The sequence below is a fragment of the Coregonus clupeaformis genome, chromosome 26 (assembly GCF_020615455.1).
Source record: "Coregonus clupeaformis isolate EN_2021a chromosome 26, ASM2061545v1, whole genome shotgun sequence".
NCBI classification, from domain to species: domain Eukaryota; kingdom Metazoa; phylum Chordata; class Actinopteri; order Salmoniformes; family Salmonidae; genus Coregonus; species Coregonus clupeaformis.
In genome coordinates this window covers 155,696-176,621 of record NC_059217.1, presented here as the reverse complement: position 1 = coordinate 176,621, position 20,926 = coordinate 155,696, and the positions used below count along the sequence as shown (strand labels likewise).

General features: G+C 49.0%; 1 protein-coding gene across 1 annotated transcript in view; it reads left to right on the top strand.

Moving 5' to 3' along the window:
• Positions 1-20,926, top strand: part of LOC121540039 (rho GTPase-activating protein 39) — a 183,711-nt gene that overhangs the window by 148,386 nt on the left and 14,399 nt on the right. Inside the window, exons 6-11 of the mRNA XM_045207614.1 lie at positions 4,643-4,807; positions 5,774-5,959; positions 8,376-8,448; positions 8,655-8,795; positions 12,228-12,301; positions 20,176-20,375. Coding sequence (XP_045063549.1) covers positions 4,643-4,807; positions 5,774-5,959; positions 8,376-8,448; positions 8,655-8,795; positions 12,228-12,301; positions 20,176-20,375 — 839 coding nt within the window. The remainder of the gene's footprint in view (positions 1-4,642; positions 4,808-5,773; positions 5,960-8,375; positions 8,449-8,654; positions 8,796-12,227; positions 12,302-20,175; positions 20,376-20,926) is intronic.

Below are 20,926 nucleotides of genomic sequence, written 5' to 3'. Positions count from 1 at the left end.
TTAGAAGAGCGCGCTCTGATCAGGTTTCCTGAGCCAAGACGAATAGTTGATTTCTCCAGGATTTTCAGGTCACTCTTCCGTCTGTTTTTAGATCGATGATTTGCCTTTTCCTCTCGCACCAACTTTTAGATCGAATTAAAAACCATTCGGCCCCACTCCCGCTCTATCCTGTATTTTTTGATCTAGATATTCATTAAACTTGAGTTTTGGGACGGTAGTGGTTGCCATGGTTATACAGTTTTTTTTAGACTATCTTGGTGCTCTTAGCCCGTCACTGGCCGAATCCAGCAATGTATTCTTGGCGCTGACTGAGATTTATCTCTGATGTCCCACCCTCGTACACAAAAAATGTTCAATACTTTATTATTAGGAATTATTTTGCAAAAGGTATTATTGTTTTTCAATTATTCGAATTATTATATATTTTCCCAAAAGGTATCAGAACCGCCCTTTTGGAACAATATATTAACAAACCCAGCGCTCCCAAAACAATCATCAATTTAATCCCAGGAATTATTTTGCAAAAGTTATTATTGTCTTTCAGGTACTCGAGCTATTATATATTTTCCCAAAAGGTATCAGAATCGCCCTTTTGGAAGAATATATTAACAAACCCAAGCGCTCCTAAAATAATTATCAATCTAATTCTAGGAATTATTTAGCAAAAGTTATTATTGTTTTTCAGGTATTCGAGTTATTATATATTTTCCCAAAAGGTATCAGAATCGCCCTTTTGGAAGAATATATTAGCAAACTCGAGCGCTCCTAAAATAATTATCAATTTAATTCTAGGAATTATTTAGCAAAAGTTATTATTGTTTTTCAGGTATTCGAGTTATTATATATTTTCCCAAAAGGTATCAGAATCGCCCTTTTGGAACAATATATTAACAAACTCGAGCGCTCCTAAAATAATTATCAATTTAATTTTGGGAATTATTTTGCAAAAGTTATTATTGTTTTTCAGGTATTCGAGTTATTATATATTTTCCCCAAAAGGTATCAGAATCGCCCTTTTGGAACAATATATTAACAAACTCGAGCGCTTCCAAAATAATTATCAATTTAATTTTAGGAACTAAGGAAATACCAACTCCACAAGAGGGAAAAAGTTCAAGTCAGCTTTTAGCGCAGCGGCTACATAACAGGCAAAATAGGACTCGGTGGTCCTCTTAAAAGTTATCAACTAGTTAGTCTCATGAAACGGCCAATCTTACACAACATTCAGGTTATCATTTCAACAATTACATTTTTCATTACATATCAGCATCAACACACGAATTCAGTTTGAGTTCCTCACAGTACATATAGTTGAGTGCCACGTCAACCAATTGCCCGACTATCTGAACTTGTATTTTTTTTTTTTTTTTTTTGATTCTCCTCAAGGAGACTCCCAGTCGTTTAAACCATTCAACTGGCGTCTAGTCGGGAGAACCTTTTCTGGACTTGGATTCTCACGGAATTAACTCAACCCGACTATCTGAATCTTTTTATCAAGTCACCAGATCCTTCTCTTGTGGATCAAATAAAAGGGTCCATCGCTTGTGAACCAAAACCTCTGTAATAGGCTCCTCACTAGAAAGCCGCAATTCAACAGAAAATAAAACCACTGTAACTAGACTTCTTCTCTTAGAGTCACATTTCAACAGTAAAAACCTAAGATTTTCAGATATCAACAGTAAAAATAAAAGGGTCCATTTCTAGTGAACCAAACCTCTGTAAATAGACTCCTCACTAGAGAATCACAATTCAACAGAAAATAAAAGTCGGTCCTCCTCTTGTGAACCACTGTAACTAGACTCCTCTCTAGAGAGTCACATTTCAACAGTAAAAAAGCCTAAGATTTCAGATATCTTTACACATGTGCCTTTTGAGTCATAATAGATATGTTATAAATTTAACAGTAATCCATACTCACGCCCAGTACTACTGATCATAATTTGGTTTATCCTACAATACAATATGCAGATTTTGTTTTAACAGGTTCTGCTTACCTTTGTATTGACGTCGGTTTAGATCAGTTTCCTGAGGCGAGCTGGATTCCGGCTGCTCCTGCGGACAGGTCACCCGTCCTTTCAGATCCGTCTCTTACTTGTCTCCTGTCTCTATCAACTTTTATGGACCGAATTCAGAGTTAGAAAACCACCCTCTGCTACCAATTTTGTTGATGATCACAAGTTTACTGGAGAACGGAGACCAAGTAGAGACTTTCGGACAAGGTGGATAATTGTATAATATAAGGCAGTTTATTCAGAGGTAAAGATATCTGTAAATCGCGTGCACGGACCCGTTCGTCAACCTCGTAGGGAGATATCTGAGAGCGAGCCCCCTAAACATTGTGTGCTGACATTTTATACAATAAAATAAAGTAGGTTGATTCTAGTAGTTCTGATCTTCTGATTGGTCCTGATGAGTTGGTCGAGGTCACCTCCATTGCATTGGCTCTGAGTCGGGTTCTCTGTCTTCAGATGTTCAGCCTAAGAGAAGGGGGTTTTTATGTGTGTGTGTGCTTAACAATGATGATGTGTGTGTGTGTGTGTGTGCGTGTGTGTATGTGTGTGTGTGTGTGTGTGTGTATGTGTGTGTATGTTTAACAATGATGATGTGTGTGTGTGTGTGTGTGTGTGTGTGTGTATATGTGTGTGTGTGTGGGGGTGTGTGTGTGTATGTCCTCAGAGCAAGAAGTCGTGAGTTGGGAGAACTGAGAGACCTATGGCGTGGGTGTTGTCCATAGCCACCTGCTGATAAGGCCGACAAGATAGAAGTCTTTGTGCATTGTATTAAATACAAAGGCCCAACACAAGATGGGTCATGCACAAGATTTTAGTCAGACCAAGCTATAACATTATATATTTACTACGACACTTTCCAAATCATGTCCAATCAATTGAATTTACCACAGGAGGATTCCAATCAAGTTGTAGAAACATCTCAAGGATTATCAATGGAAACAGGATGCACCTGAGCTCAATTTCGAGTCTCATAGGAAAGGGTCTGAATACATATGTAAATAAAGTATTTCTGTTTTCTATTTTTAATAAATTTGGTAAGATATCTAAAAACCTGTTTTCGCTTTGTCATTATGGGGTATTGTGTGTAGATTGCGGAGGATTATATATTTGTTTAATCCATTTTAGAATAAGGCTGTAACGTAACAAAATTTGGAATAAGTCAAAGGGTTTATGTACTTTCCGACGCCCGACACTCACACACAGTGTTATATTCTCCGACATTAATTGCACATTTCCACAGACTTCAAAGAACCCACAACCCTGGCGTTGCAAACGCCATGCTCTACCAACTGAGCTACATCCCTGCCGGCTATTCCCTCCCCTACCCTGGACGATGTTGGGCCAATTGTGCGCCGCCCCATGGGTCTCCCGGTCGCGGCCGGCTATGACAGAGCCTGGATTTTTGTCCTGAATTCAAAATGTTATGTTTGGGACAAATCCAATACAACACATTACTGAGTACCACTCTCCATATTTTCACGAATAGTAGTGGCTGCATCATGTTATAGGTATGCTTGTAATCTTTAAGGACTGGGTAGTTTTTCAGGATAAAAAATAAACGGAATGGAACTAAGGACAGGCAAAATTCTAGAGGAAAACCTGGTTCAGTCTGCTTTCCACCAGACACTGGGAGTTGAGTTCACCTTTCAGCAGGACAATAACCTAAAGCACAAGACCAAATCTACACTGGAGTTGCTTACCAAGAAGACAGTGAATGTTCCTCCGTGACCGAGTTACAGTTTTGACTTAAATCTACTTGAAAATATATGGCAAGACCTGAAAATGGTTGTCTAGCAATGATCAACAACAAATTTGGCAGCGCTTGAAGAATTTTGAAAAGAATAATGAGCAAATGTTGCACAATCCAGGTGTGGAAAGCTCTTAAAGGCTTACCCAGAAAGACTGTAATCGCTGCCAAAGGTGCTTCTACAAAGTATTGACTCAGGGGTGTGAATACTTATGTAAATGATATATTTATGTATTTAATTTTCAATCCATTTGCAAAAATGTATAAAACCTTGTTTTCACTTGGTCATTATGGAGTATTGTGTGTAGGCGGGTTAAGAAAAAAAATCTATTTAATCCATTTTGAATTCAGGCTGTAACACAACAAAACGTGGAATAAGTTGCGGGGTATAAATACTTACTGAAGGCACTGTCGCTACCTCAATTACCTCGTACCCCTGCACATTGACTTGGTACTGGTACTCCCTGTATATAGCCATGTTATTTTTACTCATTATTGTTATTCATTGTATTAATTCCTCTGGTTGCTATTTCTATTTTTTTAAAGTAAGCATTTCACTGTTAGTCTAAACCTGTTGTTTAAGAAGCATGTGACAAATAAAATTGTATTTCATTTTATTTGATTCTAATTTATGATTACTTGTGTGCTGCCAGATGTGGGCAGGATTGAAACAAACCCAACCTTCGTTGTCATTGTGATTCAGTCACGACCACAAGTCTCACTAAACTCTGTTTTGGACGAGACTGACTTCATGACCAATATTATCCTATTTACACTTTGTAGTCCATGCTCACTATTAATTATGTTTGTACTAGGGTAAGGAGGAGTTTGAATAAGGAGTCTGTTTTGACAAAGTATTTATCTCTCTTTCTCTCTCTCTCAGTCGGAGGATCTTGGAGCCTGTGCTCAGTTCGAGGCGAGTCGGAATGCTCGGAACATGATGCCCAGCGCAAGCTGTGGAGTTTTCCCAGAATTCACCCTGCGGAAGCCGTCCTCGGAGACTGACATCGAGAACTGGGCCTCCAAACACTTCAACAAACACACACAGGTACAAACACACACACACACACTCATCTTTACAACTAAACACACACTGATACATGACATACACACACAATCATTCTACTTTATAATTTAACATACACAGGAACAGACAAACACTCTCACGTAAAACCCAGTACTCACTGTCTCACACAAACACATTTATGTAGGTCTGGTTGGTATACCGTATTTTACTATATACCGGTATTGATGCACAGACCGGTTTGAGTTTTTACTTTACCTTCTATAACGATATTTCAATGTTTAGTTTGTTAAATGTGATATGCAACTATGCTAATCGCTAGTTAGCTGGCTAGCTTGCTAAATGTACTAAGAGTCAGAGCCAACATAGCTAGTTAGCTAATACTGCCTGGTACCAGTGCTGATGTAGGCCGAGGCTAGCTACATGAAGTAAGAAAACATGTAATGTAACATCTAATTAGGGTCACCTGGACACACTGACCAACACTTTGGTTTCTACCCTGTCAATGATTCCTCACTGGCTTATTCATTCATTGTCATGTCAAACAACAATGTATTCTAGGTGCTGCCCACTATATTCCAACTATATAATTAGAATAATCATTATATTTCCATAATTCCAACTAATTTCACCAATTAACTAAGACTAGATTGTTTTGCCCAAATCATGCTGCTTGGCACAGTGTGGTAATCATAATAGAAGTGAAGGAAATGCAAAAATTGATGAAAATGCTGAAAAATATTTTTGTTTGGAGTTGGATTGACCCTAGGGTCATGAACTACTCAGAAAGCATATTTAGAACATGTATTATTCAAAAACATCAAATACCATCATACAAATATTGTGATATGATATTTTGTCCATATCGCCCAGCCCTACATGCATGTAAACTCTAGTATAACTAAAGCAAACTATTCACCTATCACTCCTCCTCCCTCCTTCTCCCCCTCCTCTTCCTCGCCCCTCTTCTCCTCTCCCTCCCTCTCCCAGGGTCTGTTCCGGCGTAAGGTGTCCATAGCCAACATGCTGGCGTGGAGCAGTGAGCCAATCAGGAAGCCCATGATCGTGACGTCAGACCGTGCAGTGAAGAGGGAGGCGGTGGAGATCTTTAAACTAATCCAGACCTACATGGGAGACCGCCGAGCCAAGACTGACCCGCTCACTGTCGCCCTGGAGGTCTGCAGACTCCCTGATATCCCTCTGTCATGGCTACATCCCAAATGGCACCCTGTTATCTACAGTTGAAGTCGGAAGTTTACATACACCTTAGCCAATTACATTTAAACTCAGTTTTTCACAATTCCTGACATTTAATCCTAGTAAAAGGTCAGTCTTAGGTCAGTTAGGATCACCACTTTATTTTAAGAATGTGAAATGTCAGAATAATAGTAGAGAGAATTATTTATTTCAGCTTTTATTACTTTCATCACATTCCCAGTGGGTCAGAAGTTTACATACACTCAATTAGTATTTGGTAGCATTGCCTTTAAATTGATTAACTTGGGTCAAACGTTTCGGGAAGCCTTCCACAAGCTTCCCACAATGAGTTGGGTGAATTGTGGCCCATTCCTCCTGACAGAGCTGGTTTAGTCAGGTTTGTAGGCCTCCTTGCTCGCACACGCTTTTTCAGTTCTGCCCACAAATTTTCTATAGGATTGAGGTCAGTGCTTTGTGATGGCCACTCCAATACCTTGACTTTGTTGTCCTTAAGCCATTTTGCCACAACCTTGGAAGTATGCTCGGGGTCCTTGTCCATTTGGGAGACCCATTTGCGACCAAGCTTTAACTTTCTGACTGATGTCTTGAGATGTTGCTTCAATATATCCACATAATTTTCCTTCCTCATGATGCCATCTATTTTGTGAAGTGCACCAGTCCCTCCTGCAGCAAAGCACCCCCACAGAATGATGCTGCCACCCCCGTGCTTCACGGTTGGGATGGTGTTCTTCGGCTTGCAAGCCAACCCCTTTTCCTCCAAACATAACGATAGTCATTATGGCCAAACAGTCCTATTTTTGTTTCATCAGACCAGAGGACATTTCTCCAAAAAGTACAATCTTTGTCCCCATGTGCAGTTGCAAACCGTAGTCTGGCTTTTTATGGCGGTTTTGGAGCAGTGGCTTCTTCCTTGCTGAGCGGCCTTTCAGGTTATGTCGATATAGGACTTGTTTAACTGTGGATATAGATACTTTTGTACCTGTTTCCTCCAGCATCTTCACAAGGTTCTTTGCTGTTGTTCTGGGATTGATTTTGCACGTTTCACACCAAAGTACGTTCATCTCTAGGAGACAGAACGTGTCTCCTTCCTGAGCGGTATGACGGCTGCGTGGTCCCATGGTGTTTATACTTGCGTACTATTGTTTGTACAGATGAACGTGGTACCTTCAGGCGTTTGGAAATTGCTCCCAAGGATGAACCAGACTTGTGGAGGTCTACAAATTTTTTTCTGAGGTCTTGGCTGATTTCTTTTGATTTTCCCATGATTTCAAGCAAAGAGACACTGAGTTTGAAGGTAGGCCTTGAAATACATCCACAGGTACACCTCCAATTGACTCACATGATGTCAATTAGCCTATCAGAAGCATCTAAAGCCATGACATACTTTTCTGGAATTTTCCAAGCTGTTTAAAGGCACAGTCAACTTAGTGTATGCAAACTTCTGACCCACTGGAATTGTGATACAGTGAATTATAAGTGAAATAATCTGTCTGTAAACAATTGTTGGAAAAATGACTTGTGTCATGCACAAAGTAGATGTCCTAACCGACTTGCCAAAACTATAGTTTGTTAACAAGTAATTTGTGGAGTGGTTGAAAAATGAGTTTTAATGACTCCAACCTAAGTGTATGTAAACTTCCGACTCAACTGTATATAGTGCACTACTTTTGACCAGAGCCCTCATGGGCCTTGGTCAAAAGTAGTGCACTAAAAGGGAATAGGGTGCCGTTTTGGACTCAACCATGTGTGCATTATGTGCTTTTAGGCTTACATTTATCTTCACTTTCTGATTTGTGCATCAAAATAATAATAATTTCAAACCCCCCTCATCTTCCCTCTTTTTTCCCCCTCTCGCCCTCTGTCTTTCTCTCTCTTTTTGGCGCCAAGACTGGCCCACTGAACATCGCCCTGGAGGTCTGCACAGACCCTTTTATTATCCCTCTCGTCGTCCTCTCCTTGTATCTGCTTTTTCATGTCTCTCTTTGTATCTACCTTCACTGTGTTGCTTCTCACGTCTCTCCTTTTTCACTCTGTTATTTTATACATTTATGTCTATTAAGCTAACAGTTTACCTTCAGTTTTGTAATTCTGCACGTCAAAGAAACAAATGTGACTTTTAATAATTCCCCCCTCCTCTCCGTATTTGCTCTCTTTCTCCCACCCTCCCTCCCTCCCACCCTCCCTCCCTCCCTCCCTCCCTCCCTCCCTCCCTCCCTCCCTCCCTCCCTCCCTCCCATCCTCCCTCTCCTCTCTCCATCCCTCCCTCCCTCTCCTCCCTCCCTCCCTCCCTCCCTCCCTCCCTCCCTCCCTCTCCTCCCTCCCTCCCTCCCTCCCTCCCTCCCACCCTCCCTCCCTCCCTCTCCTCTCTCCCCAGGTGGCAGTGCGTGGTTGGAGCAGTCAGGGTCTTCGTGATGAGCTCTACATCCAGCTCTGTCGTCAGACCACAGGTACACACACACTCACACACACAGTCAGCTTTACACCTAAACACACACAGCTACGTGCACACACTGTATAACACTTAACAGTGTGTAAACTATTGTACACATAATTAACAAAGCGATGAATTCGTATGACACTGTCTTGATGCACAGTTTACCTGAAGTCAACCTTTAGTCAAATGAACTCTAACCCCATCCACTACTTCTCACAGAGAACTTCCGCTACGATAGTCTAGAGAGGGGCTGGGAGCTCATGGCTGTGTGTCTGGCCTTCTTCCCCCCAACTCCACGCTTCCACTCCTACTTGGAGGGATACATCTACAGACACATGGACCCCCTCAACGATACTAAAGGTGAGAGAGAGAGAGAGAGAGAGAGAGAGAGAGAGAGAGAGAGAGAGAGAGAGAGAGAGAGAGAGAGAGAGAGAGAGAGAGAGAGAGAGAGAGAGAGAGAGAGAGAGAGAGAGAGAGAGAGAGAGAGAGAGAGAGAGAGAGAGAGAGAGAGAGAGAGAGAGAGAGAGAGATGCGCCTGTGGTTGCGTGCATGCATGTGTGGTGGCTGGCTGACTGTGGCTATGCCTTGTAATGGCACAGACAGACAACCTGACATTTGGCCGTGCATAGTAGAACACCTGCTGGGCATCGATAAAGGTGGCGATTTACCATGTACAATAGTTGGGAAATGAATAGAAAATGACTGACTATTTTCGGTGGTCGGGCAATATAGGATGGCCACCCGCTGCTAATTACCATTTGCGGGCTAGGTCTGTTTTCACCTTTAGTCTTTGGTGGCATGTGTGAATATATATATATACGCATGTGTGAATTGGAAATGTGTTTTTTTAATATCCCAACTCCACTTGAGACACCCTCGGAGAGTGGGGTCACAACCAAGGTATCTGCATCCTCAGTGCTGTTATCTAGAGAATGTGTCTCTCCCTAGTCTCCCTACCATGCCAAGCTCTGTGTTTGTAATGTACATGTGTGTGTGATGTATGTGTGGCTAGGCTGACTGGCCACTGATTGGGTTGTTATTGGAGCCTTTCACCTCAGCATACCACAGTTGAATTCCCTCACTCAAGTTCTACCCACAAGACTAGCAAGTTACTGAACTGTTTGCAGGATATTCTCTCTCTTCTCTTACTCCTCTTTTCCCCCTTTCTCTCCCTCCTCGCGCTGTGACTTCCATTGAAGCCCTTCAGATATGAATTCTGCCTTTCATCCCTCTTCCTCTCATCCTTCTCTCAAAGCTGTCCAAAGTCCTCACCTCTATTCCTTGGCTCTCTCTATTCGGCATTCATCTTTTGATTCTCCTTTTATTTTCTTTATGTCTCTCAGTCTCAGTCTCCCTCTCCTCCCTCTGTCTGTCTGTCTGTCTGTCTGTCTGTCTGTCTGTCTGTCTGTCTGTCTGTCTGTCTGTCTGTCTGTCTGTCTGTCTGTCTGTCTGTCTGTCTGTCTGTCTGTCTGTCTGTCTGTCTGTCTGTCTGTCTGTCTGTCTGTCCGTCCGTCCGTCCGTCCGTCCGTCCGTCCGTCCGTCTCTACACGTTGTACACGTTTGTATGTTTTGTCATGTGTCTTTTTGCATGTTCATTGTTGCCTTCTTGATGTGACATGTCGTAATCGTGTGTGTGTAGTTGTGCAGTTCGACCATGGTGTTTGTTAGTGGAGTCTGTTTGTCGTAGTGGTTTACACCAAATCCTGTGTAGTCGTTACCATGGTAAATCTACGTGTCTTGCTGTATGTGTGAGGGTAGTGTTTGTGGTCCAGGTGTCGGGGTGTGTGTTGTGAGTGACGGTTGCTGTGGTTATGGTGTGTGTGTGACGGTTGCTGTGGTTATGGTGTGTGCGTGTGTGTGTCTGTGTTGTTGCAGTGGCTCAGCACATCAGCGGTCTGCTGGCGAGCAGGGTGGAGAGGCGGGCCAGACTGATGCGTGGGCGTCGCCCTGGGAGGGAGGAGGCGGGGCCAGCTGAGGGTAGGGGAGGAGTCAAACGACCTACAACTGGTTAGCTACTCTCCCTGTGCCTGCTGCTCTCTCTCTCTCACACACACCTTATACTCTCTCTCACACACATCTCATTAATCACATCTCATACATCAACACAGTCGGACACACACACACATACACACACACACACACACACACACACACACACACACGGCCCTGGCTACTCTCCCTGTGCCTGCAGCAGACTACGACTTCTGCTACCACCGCCTCCTCCTTCCCATCTCTATCCTCTTCCACTCTCCATTGATGTCATCTCTTTAATCCTCCTCTTCCTCTCAGTCCTTCACCTTCAGGATCTAGCTCTGTATCTCTCTAGCTTCTTATGTCCTCAGCATTTTGTGTGTCTATTCCATAGCTGTCAACCCCCTATCTGTCTTTCTCTGTCTGTCTGTCTGTCTGTCTGTCTGTCTGTCTGTCTGTCTGTCTGTCTGTGCGTGTGTGTGTATGTATGTGTGTGTGTGTGTGCGTGTGTGTGTGTGTGTGTGTGTGTGTCAGGTAACACAGGTCTTCAGGTTTCAGACAAGGTTTCTCATCACACATTAGTAACTGTGTATTTCCTCCACTGTGTCCATGTGGTCTGATAAAGCATTTCTCTGTCTTACATCATTCTACTGTCTTTTGGGTGTCTGTCTACTCATTCATTCCCTGAGGGGAGAGTCCTGGGCATCAGTTGAGTCTTTTAGTGTAGGGTAACTCTGGTAACTACTAGGACTGTTACCTCAGTAAAATGGTGGTCTTGTGTGCTTGTAGACTGTATGAACATGATGGTTGGACAGTGTGTCAATGTGTGTGTGACATAGGGTCAGAAGGACAGTGTGCTGGCTGGTTAGGCCTGGTTAGGCCAGAGCTGTTACCCTCCAGTAATTAACTTGATGGGCAGCAGCATTACCCTGTGCCACCCATATACAAATTAGTGGATTTGGCTATTTCAGCCACACCCGTTGCTAACAGCAACAACGGCTCAGCCGCGCAGTGGTAGGCCACACAAGCTCACAGTACAGGACTGCAGAGTGCTGAAGCGCGTAGCTTGTAAAAATTGCCTGTCCTCAGTTGCAACACTCACTACAGAGTTCCATACTGCCTATGGAAGCAACGTCAACACAAGAACTGTTCGTTGGGAGCTTCATGAAATGGGTTTCCATGTCCGAGCAGCCGCACACAAGCCTATGATCACCATGCGCAATGCCAAGCGTCGGCTGGAGTGGTGTAAAGCTGGCCGCCATTGGACTCTGGAGCAGTGGAAACGCGTTCTCTGGAGTGACGAATCATGCTTCACCATTAATCTTAAAGCTACAGCATACAATGACATTAGAGACGATTATGTGCTTCCAACTTTATGGCAACAGTTTGGGGAAGGCTCTTTCCTGTTTCAGCATGACAATGCCTCCGTGCACAAAGTGAGGTCCATACAGAAATTGTTTGTTGAGATTGGTGTGGAAGAACTTGACTGGCCTGCACAGAGCCCTGACCTCAAACCCATCGAACACCTTTGGGATGAATTGGAACAACGACTGCGAGCCAGGCCTAATCGCCCAACATCAGTGCCCGACCTCACTAATGCTCGAGCAGGTGTCCACATACTTTTGGTCATGTAGTGTGTGTGTGTGTTCTCTGTTCGCTTGCTATACCTGTGCTTTGAGTCCGCTACTCTTCGTTAATTTCAACTCATTACTGTATGATCTAACAACTAACCTGTGTGTGTGTGTGTGTGTGCGCGTGCGTGCGTGCGTGTGTGTCCGTGCGTGTGTGTGTGCATGCGTTTGTGTGTGTGTTTTTCTCCAGGAGTGGCGATAAGCGGCTATGCCAAATACTGTTACCGTAAACTGCAGAAGGCTGCTCTGACCGGAGCTAAGAAGGTATATGTGGTCTATTTCCGCTACTCTTCGTTAATTGCAACTCATTACTGTATGATCTAACAACTACCCTCTGTGTGTGTGTGTGTGTGTGTGTGTGTGTGTGTATGTGTGTGTGTATGTGTGTGTGTCTGCACTGCAGCCTGACCCACAACCCACCATCCTTTACCATCCTTCATGAGAAGAAGAATTCCCTTCTTTCTAATTTTCTCTCCTGGTATGTCTGTCTGTCTGTCTGTTGTGTCTGTACCTGGCGGGTCTGCGTCTGGGGGGCCAGTCTGCTATTCTTCCTCCGCCTTTAGCTGTCGTTCGGGGTTAGTTAGCTAGTTGTTAATTAGCTGAGAGCACAGAGATAGAGTGTAACGAGGTCTGTGTGCTAACTACTAACTATCCCCACGGCAACCACACACCACTAAATTAACACCCCTCCTCACGCCACACACACACTTACACAGAGAGAGGCACACTAAACACACCCCCTCCTCATACGGCATGCCCCATCGCCCTCTGATTAAGAATTCCATATCAGAATGCTCCCAAGGATGGGAATGGGATGGGAATATGTGTCACGATCGTCGGGAACAGAGGAGGACCAAGGCGCAGCGTTGAAGGCAAACATACTCTTTATTTAGTGATTACACGACAAAAATAACAAAACGATAACGTGACGTCCACGGTCTAAACACAAACCACACTGGAACAAGATCCCACAACCACTGTGGGAAAACAGCCTGTCTAAATATGGTTCCCAATCAGAGACAACCAGCAACAGCTGACACTCGTTGCCTCTGATTGGGAACCACTCTGGCCAACCTAGAAATACAACTACTAGAAACAAATGAAACTCACACCCTGGCTCAACATACAAGTGTCCCCAGAGCCAGGGCGTGACAGTACCCCCCCCTAAAGGCGCGGACTCCGACCGCGCCAACTAAATACCACAGGGGAGGGACCGGGTGGGCACTCCGCCTTGGCGGCGGATCCGGCTCGGGCCTGATCCCCACTCCCTCTCCAACCCCCAAAGTACCCCTGGTCCGGTCTGGCCCCGCTGGCCGGAGCTGGACTGCACACTGGTGGAGCGGATTGCTCTAGCTCCGGCGTGAAGCAGCTGACCGGTGCCGAACCAGGCACCGGTGGAACAGGCACGGGCCGTGCCGGACTGACAACGCACACCACTGGCTTGGTGTGGGGAACAGGCACGGGCCGTGCCGGACTGACGACGCACACCACTGGCTTGGTGTGGGGAGCAGGAGCGGGCCGGACCGGACTGGCGACGCGCACCATTGGCTTGGTGCGGGGAGCAGGAGTGGGCCGGACCGGGCTGGCGACGCGCACCATTGTCTTGGTGCGGGGAGCAGGAACAGGCCGGACCGGGCTGGCGACGCGCACCATAGGCTTGGTGCGGGGAGCAGGAGCGGGCCGGACCGGGCTGACGACGCGCACCATTGGCTTGGTGCGGGGAGCAGGAGCAGGAGCGGGCCGGACCGGGCTGGCGACGCGCACCATTGGCCTGGTGCGGGGAGCAGGAACGGGCCGGGCCGGGCTGGCGACGCGCACCATAGGCTTGGTGCGGGGAGCAGGAACAGGACGGGCCGGGCTGGCGACGCGCACCATTGGCTTGGTGCGGGGAGTAGGAACGAGCCGGACCGGGCTGGCGACGCGCACCATTGGCTTGGTGCGGGGAGCAGGAACAGGACGGGCTGGGCTGGCGACGCGCACCATTGGCTTGGTGCGGGGAGTAGGAACGAGCCGGACCGGGCTGGCGACGCGCACCATTGGCTTGGTGCGGGGAGCAGGAACGGACCGAGCCGGGCTGGCGACGCGCACCATTGGCTTGGTGTGGGGAGCAGGAACGAGCCGGACCGGGCTGGCGACGCGCACCATTGGCTCGGTGCGGGGAGCAGGAACAGGCCGGGCCGGGCTGGCGACGCGCACCATTGGCTTGGTGCGGGGAGCAGGAACAGGACGGGCCGGGCTGGCGACGCGCACCATTGGCTTGGTGCGGGGAGCAGGAACAGGCCGGGCCGGGCTGGCGACAGCGCACCAAGCAGGAACAGGACGGGCCGGGCTGGCGACGCGCACCATTGGCTTGGTGCGGGGAGCAGGAACAGGACGGGCCGGGCTGACGACGCGCACCATTGGCTTGGTGCGGGGAGTAGGCATGGGCCGTGCCGGACTGACAACGCACACCACTGGCTTGGTGTGGGGAACAGGCACGGGCCGTGCCGGACTGACGACGCACACCACTGGCTTGGTGTGGGGAGCAGGAGCGGGCCGGACCGGACTGGCGACGCGCACCATTGGCTTGGTGCGGGGAGCAGGAGTGGGCCGGACCGGGCTGGCGACGCGCACCATTGGCTTGGTGCGGGGAGCAGGAACAGGCCGGAGTAGGCACGGGCCGTGCCGGACTGACAACGCACACCACTGGCTTGGTGTGGGGAACAGGCACGGGCCGTGCCGGACTGACGACGCACACCACTGGCTTGGTGTGGGGAGCAGGAGCGGGCCGGACCGGACTGGCGATGCGCACCATTGGCTTGGTGCGGGGAGCAGGAGTGGGCCGGACCGGGCTGGCGACGCGCACCATTGGCTTGGTGCGGGGAGTAGGAACGAGCCGGACCGGGCTGGCGACGCGCACCATTGGCTTGGTGCGGGGAGCAGGAACGGACCGAGCCGGGCTGGCGACGCGCACCATTGGCTTGGTGTGGGGAGCAGGAACGAGCCGGACCGGGCTGGCGACGCGCACCATTGGCTCGGTGCGGGGAGCAGGAACAGGCCGGGCCGGGCTGGCGACGCGCACCATTGGCTTGGTGCGGGGAGCAGGAACAGGACGGGCCGGGCTGGCGACGCGCACCATTGGCTTGGTGCGGGGAGCAGGAACAGGCCGGGCCGGGCTGGCGACGCGCACCAAGCAGGAACAGGACGGGCCGGGCTGGCGACGCGCACCATTGGCTTGGTGCGGGGAGCAGGAACAGGACGGGCCGGGCTGACGACGCGCACCATTGGCTTGGTGCGGGGAGTAGGCACGGGCCGTGCCGGACTGACAACGCACACCACTGGCTTGGTGTGGGGAACAGGCACGGGCCGTGCCGGACTGACGACGCACACCACTGGCTTGGTGTGGGGAGCAGGAGCGGGCCGGACCGGACTGGCGACGCGCACCATTGGCTTGGTGCGGGGAGCAGGAGTGGGCCGGACCGGGCTGGCGACGCGCACCATTGGCTTGGTGCGGGAGCAGGAACAGGCCGGAGTAGGCACGGGCCGTGCGGACTGACAACGCACACCACTGGCTTGGTGTGGGGAACAGGCACGGGCCGTGCCGGACTGACGACGCACACCACTGGCTTGGTGTGGGGAGCAGGAGCGGGCCGGACCGGACTGGCGATGCGCACCATTGGCTTGGTGCGGGGAGCAGGAGTGGGCCGGACCGGGCTGGCGACGCGCACCATTGGCTTGGTGCGGGGAGCAGGAACAGGCCGGACCGGGCTGGCGACGCGCACCATAGGCTTGGTGCGGGGAGCAGGAGCGGGCCGGACCGGGCTGGCGACGCGCACCATTGGCTTGGTGCGGGGAGCAGGAGTGGGCCGGACCGGGCTGGCGACGCGCACCATTGGCTTGGTGCGGGGAGCAGGAACAGGCCGGACCGGGCTGGCGACGCGCACCATAGGCTTGGTGCGGGGAGCAGGAGCGGGCCGGACCGGGCTGGCGACGCGCACCATTGGCTTGGTGCGGGGAGCAGGAGCGGGCCGGACCGGGCTGGCGACGCGCACCATTGGCCTGGTGCGGGGAGCAGGAACGGGCCGGGCCGGGCTGGCGACGCGCACCATAGGCTTGGTGCGGGGAGCAGGAACAGGACGGGCCGGGCTGGCGACGCGCACCATTGGCTTGGTGCGGGGAGCAGGAACAGGACGGGCCGGGCTGGCGACGCGCACCATTGGCTTGGTGCGGGGAGTAGGAACGAGCCGGACCGGGCTGGCGACGCGCACCATTGGCTTGGTGCGGGGAGCAGGAACAGACCGAGCCGGGCTGGCGACGCGCACCATTGGCTTGGTGTGGGGAGCAGGAACGAGCCGGACCGGGCTGGCGACGCGCACCATTGGCTCGGTGCGGGGAGCAGGAACAGGCCGGGCCGGGCTGGCGACGCGCACCATTGGCTTGGTGCGGGGAGCAGGAATGAGCCGGACCGGGCTGGCGACGCGCACCATTGGCTTGGTGCGGGGAGCAGGAACGGACCGAACCGGGCTGGCGATGCGCACCATAGGCTTGGTGCGGGGAGCAGGAACAGGACGGGCCGGGCTGGCTACGCGCACCATTGGCTTGGTGCGGGGAGCAGGAACAGGACGGGCCGGGCTGGCGACGCGCACCATTGGCTTGGTGCGGGGAGCAGGAACGAGCCGGACCGGGCTGGCGACGCGCACCATTGGCTTGGTGCGGGGAGCAGGAACGGACCGAGCCGGGCTGGCGACGCGCACCATTGGCTTGGTGTGGGGAGCAGGAACGAGCCGGACCGGGCTGGCGACGCGCACCATTGGCTTGGTGCGGGGAGCAGGAACGGACCGAGCCGGGCTGGCGACGCGCACCATTGGCTTGGTGCAAGGGACAGGAACAGACCGGACCGTACTGGGGACACACACCACTGGCCCTACGCCGGGATCAGGAACGGGCCGGACCGGACTGGTAACACACCCCAGTACCTCTCGCAGTGCCTCTACACCTTCCTTCCCCTCTTTGACCAGTGGCCCCCGTAACCTGGCGGCCTCCTCTGCCAACCCGCTGGGCCGCTCTATCGCGGTCTCCTGCTGCCCCGTCGTCCACGGCGTTAGCCCCCCCTAAAAAAATTCTGGGCTTCTCTCCTACCCGTGGACCAGGTCTCCATACTTCTCGCCAGCCTTTCGCCCTTCTGCTTCCACGTCAAGCCCCTCTCTTGCTCACCCGGCTTGACCCAGTCGAGGAGGCGCTGGATATCCGCCAGAGATTTCCCTGGCGATGGCTCCTGGACCCGCTGCTTGGTCCAGTTCTGGTGGGATCTTCTGTCACGATCGTCGGGAACAGAGGAGGACCAAGGCGCAGCGTTGAAGGCAAACATACTCTTTATTAAAAACAAAAACTGGAACAAGATCCCACAAAGGGAAAAACTAAATATGGTTCCCAATCAGAGACAACCAGCAACAGCTGACACTCGTTGCCTCTGATTGGGAACCACTCTGGCCAACCTAGAAATACAACTACTAGAAACAAATGAAACTCACACCCTGGCTCAACATACAAGTGTCCCCAGAGCCAGGGCGTGACAATATGGGACACAATGCACTACACAAACATTCACTGGTATGTCACCGCTGACTTGTATTGCTTTAAGCTCCTATTTTCTAAGTAGGAAATCAGTAAGTAATGATTGAGAGGATAAGCTGCACTCCAGATATAATCCTTATTTATCAAACAAACACTCACACACCTCATTATTTATCCTTTGTTTTGTTTCTGTTTGTGTGACAGAGGACTTCCTGTTTTTCCATTTCATTAGCCTCTGATTTGGATCATCTCCCTATAGCTGTGTGTGTGTTTTTGTGTGTGGGTGTGTATGTGTGTGGGTGTGTGTCTTAATTGAGTTATTGTTTCAGCGAGCGGTGGACATAATGCAGTATATTATTAATGTAATGTCTGGAGCAGGACTCCTGCTGAGGATGCTGGGAGAACACAACACACACACACATGCTCATGTTGATTCCTTAACCAGTCCACCAATTAAAGGGGCTCTTCAGGCAGATGTATGTTCTGGGTGTTTTTATACCAGATCACATGACTTCATAGTCTGCCTCTGTTCTCCAGGCTCACAGACGGAGGGGTGCGTGTGTGTCTGTGTGTGTTTGGGTATATATGCTTGAGTGAGTGTGTACATGCGCGTGTGTGTTTGCGTGCGTGCATACGGCGAGTGAGGGTTTGTGTGTGTGTGTGTGTGTGGGGGGGACATTTCGTTGTTCATCTATCCTCCCCCTGACCTCATGGAAACAGCCTTCAGGGGGGCATTCCATTTCGTTGTTCATCTATCCTCCCCCTGACCTAAAAAACATTATCTGACTGACTGTCTCACTAAACCGGTTCCAGTCGATACTATCCCAGTTAGCTGTCTGTTTTAGACCAGTACCAATCATTATCAGGCCAGTCCACTAGTTTAAATGATTTGTAATAGAACAGCCTCTCTCTACTGGTGTCCAGTGATGATCTCTTCTGTGACCTACTGACATCTGACCTTTTGAATGTCCTAGTAACCTATATTTTTCCCCCTAGTAACGCTCTGTCCTAGTTCCTCTCTCTATGTCCTCCTCTCTATGCCTATCTGTGAACCAAATACTTTATCAGAGCCAGCAGCATTGCATGGAATGTTGCAGGAATAAATCAGAGTAGACCATCTATTATCCGGGTGTAAACCAGACTACTAGCCAACATCTAGCTCAGTTTTTCCTAATGGAAAGAGAGTCATGTAATCATGGGGTGTATTCATGTGAAATATTAGGAACATAGAAATAGAATGAATAGAGCTGACACAATTCCCTATTTTATCTGACAGACCATCATATAAGTTCAACACCAAATCCTCCTGAAGAGTGTGACCATGGAGGAAAGATTCTACTTCCTGTCATGAAATGGTGCTGTTCCCACTCCGGCCACAGGAGGGGCCAGTGAGGCCGTCTCTCATCTGCTGTCTACACCTCGATCTAGAGAGGCAGGAACAGACAGAGGGCTGAACAGAAGGAAAGGACAGGCGAGGGAGAGAGGAGATAGACAGATGAAGAGAGAGAGCAAGGGAAAGAGTGATGAACAGAGCAAAGGAGCAGTGGAGAGGAATTAATTGGGAGGGAGATGGAGGAAGACTAACAGACAGGGAATGAAAGAGGAGAGAGCGAGGGATGGATGGATTGATAGTGGTGGGTAGTGTAATTCATTGGTTGTGTGTGTGTGGTGTGTGTGTGTGTGTATGCTCCCATCTCCCATCACCTGTGGTGATGCCAGCCTGTGCTAGCGGGCACTGGTGGTTGGCATAGCGTGTGTGAGGCGAGTAGCGTGTGCCAGCATCTCTGCAGGGTGGTAATAGAGACAGTTTGTCACTTGGTGGACTCTCACACACACACACACACACCCTGACCGTATGCCATAGCATGAGGCCCAGTGTTTGACTGGTATTAACCCCAGAGCAGAGCCTTTTCCAGGGGATTAATAGGACTGATTCTGCCCTAGAGCAAACTGTTCTCTTTTTCTCTCTCTCTCTCTCTCTCGCTCTCTCTCTCTCTCTCTCTCTCTCTCTCTCTCTCTCTCTCTCTCTCTCTCTCTCTCTCTCTCTCTCTCTCTCTCTCTCTCTCTCTCTCTCTCGTCTCTCTCTCTCTCTCTCTCTCCTCCTCCTTTTTCTCCCTGCCCACTCCTTTCATACTTATTCTTGGTCTCTCAATAATTAATTTAGATACATTTATGAAGGTCATACCAGTATGTGTCGCTTTAGCTACACCTCGAGAGCCGTAGAGTTGTGTTATGTTATCATGGAACTGCACATCCCCTTGTTGATTATCCCTTAGACACAGTATAATACAATACAACTTGTTTTGTTGGAATTATGTATGTATTTTCTTTTTTTCTAAATAGATGTGCATGTTGTGTGTTGTTTGTACGACTCACTTTAAAAAGAGACTTGGGTCTCAATGTTGACCCCTGTATAGATATAGGTTACATAAACATGCGTGTCTGTGTGTATTGAAATCCATGGGTTGCAGAAGCACATAGTAGTTGTGTCTTATCTAACAACCAGTTTGTGTGTGTGTGTGTGTGTGTGTGTGTGTGTGTGTGTGTGTGTGTGTGTGTGTGTGTGTGTGTGTGTTGTAATCCAGGGGTTGCAGAAGCCGTGTCTGGAGGAGATCAAACATGCCAGGAACGCCATCTTCAGCCCCTCCATGTTTGGCTCCTCCCTGGAGAATGTGATGTCACTGCAGAAGGAGCGTTACCCCGACAGCCAGCTGCCCTGGGTCCAAACACGCCTCTCAGAGGAGGTCCTGGGGCTCAACGGAGACCAGACAGAGGGCATCTTCAGGTCCGTACCTACACTACCAGTCAAGAGTTTGGACACACCTACTAATTCAAGGATTTTTCTTTATTTTTACTATTTTCTACATTGTAGAATGATAGTGAAGATATCAAAACTATGAAATTACGTTTACATTTTAGTCATTTAGCAGACGCTTTTATCCAAAGCGACTTACAGTTAGTGAGTGCATACATTTTTTTTTCATGTGTGAAATAACACATATGGAATCATGTAGTAACCAAAAAAGTGTTAAACAAATCAAAATATATTTTACATTTGAGATTCTTCAAATAGCCACCCTTTGCCTTGATGACAGCTTTGCACACGCTTGGCATTTGAGCCAATCAGTTGTGTTGTGACAAGGTAGGGGGTATACAGAAGATAGCCCTATTTGGTAAAAGACCAAGTCCATATTATGGCAAGAACAGCTCAAATAAGCAAAGAGAAACGACAGTCCATCATTACTTTAAGACATGAAGGTCAGTCAATCCTGAAAATTTCAAGAACCATCAAGCGTTATGATGAAACTGGCTCTCATGAGGACCGCTAAAGGAATG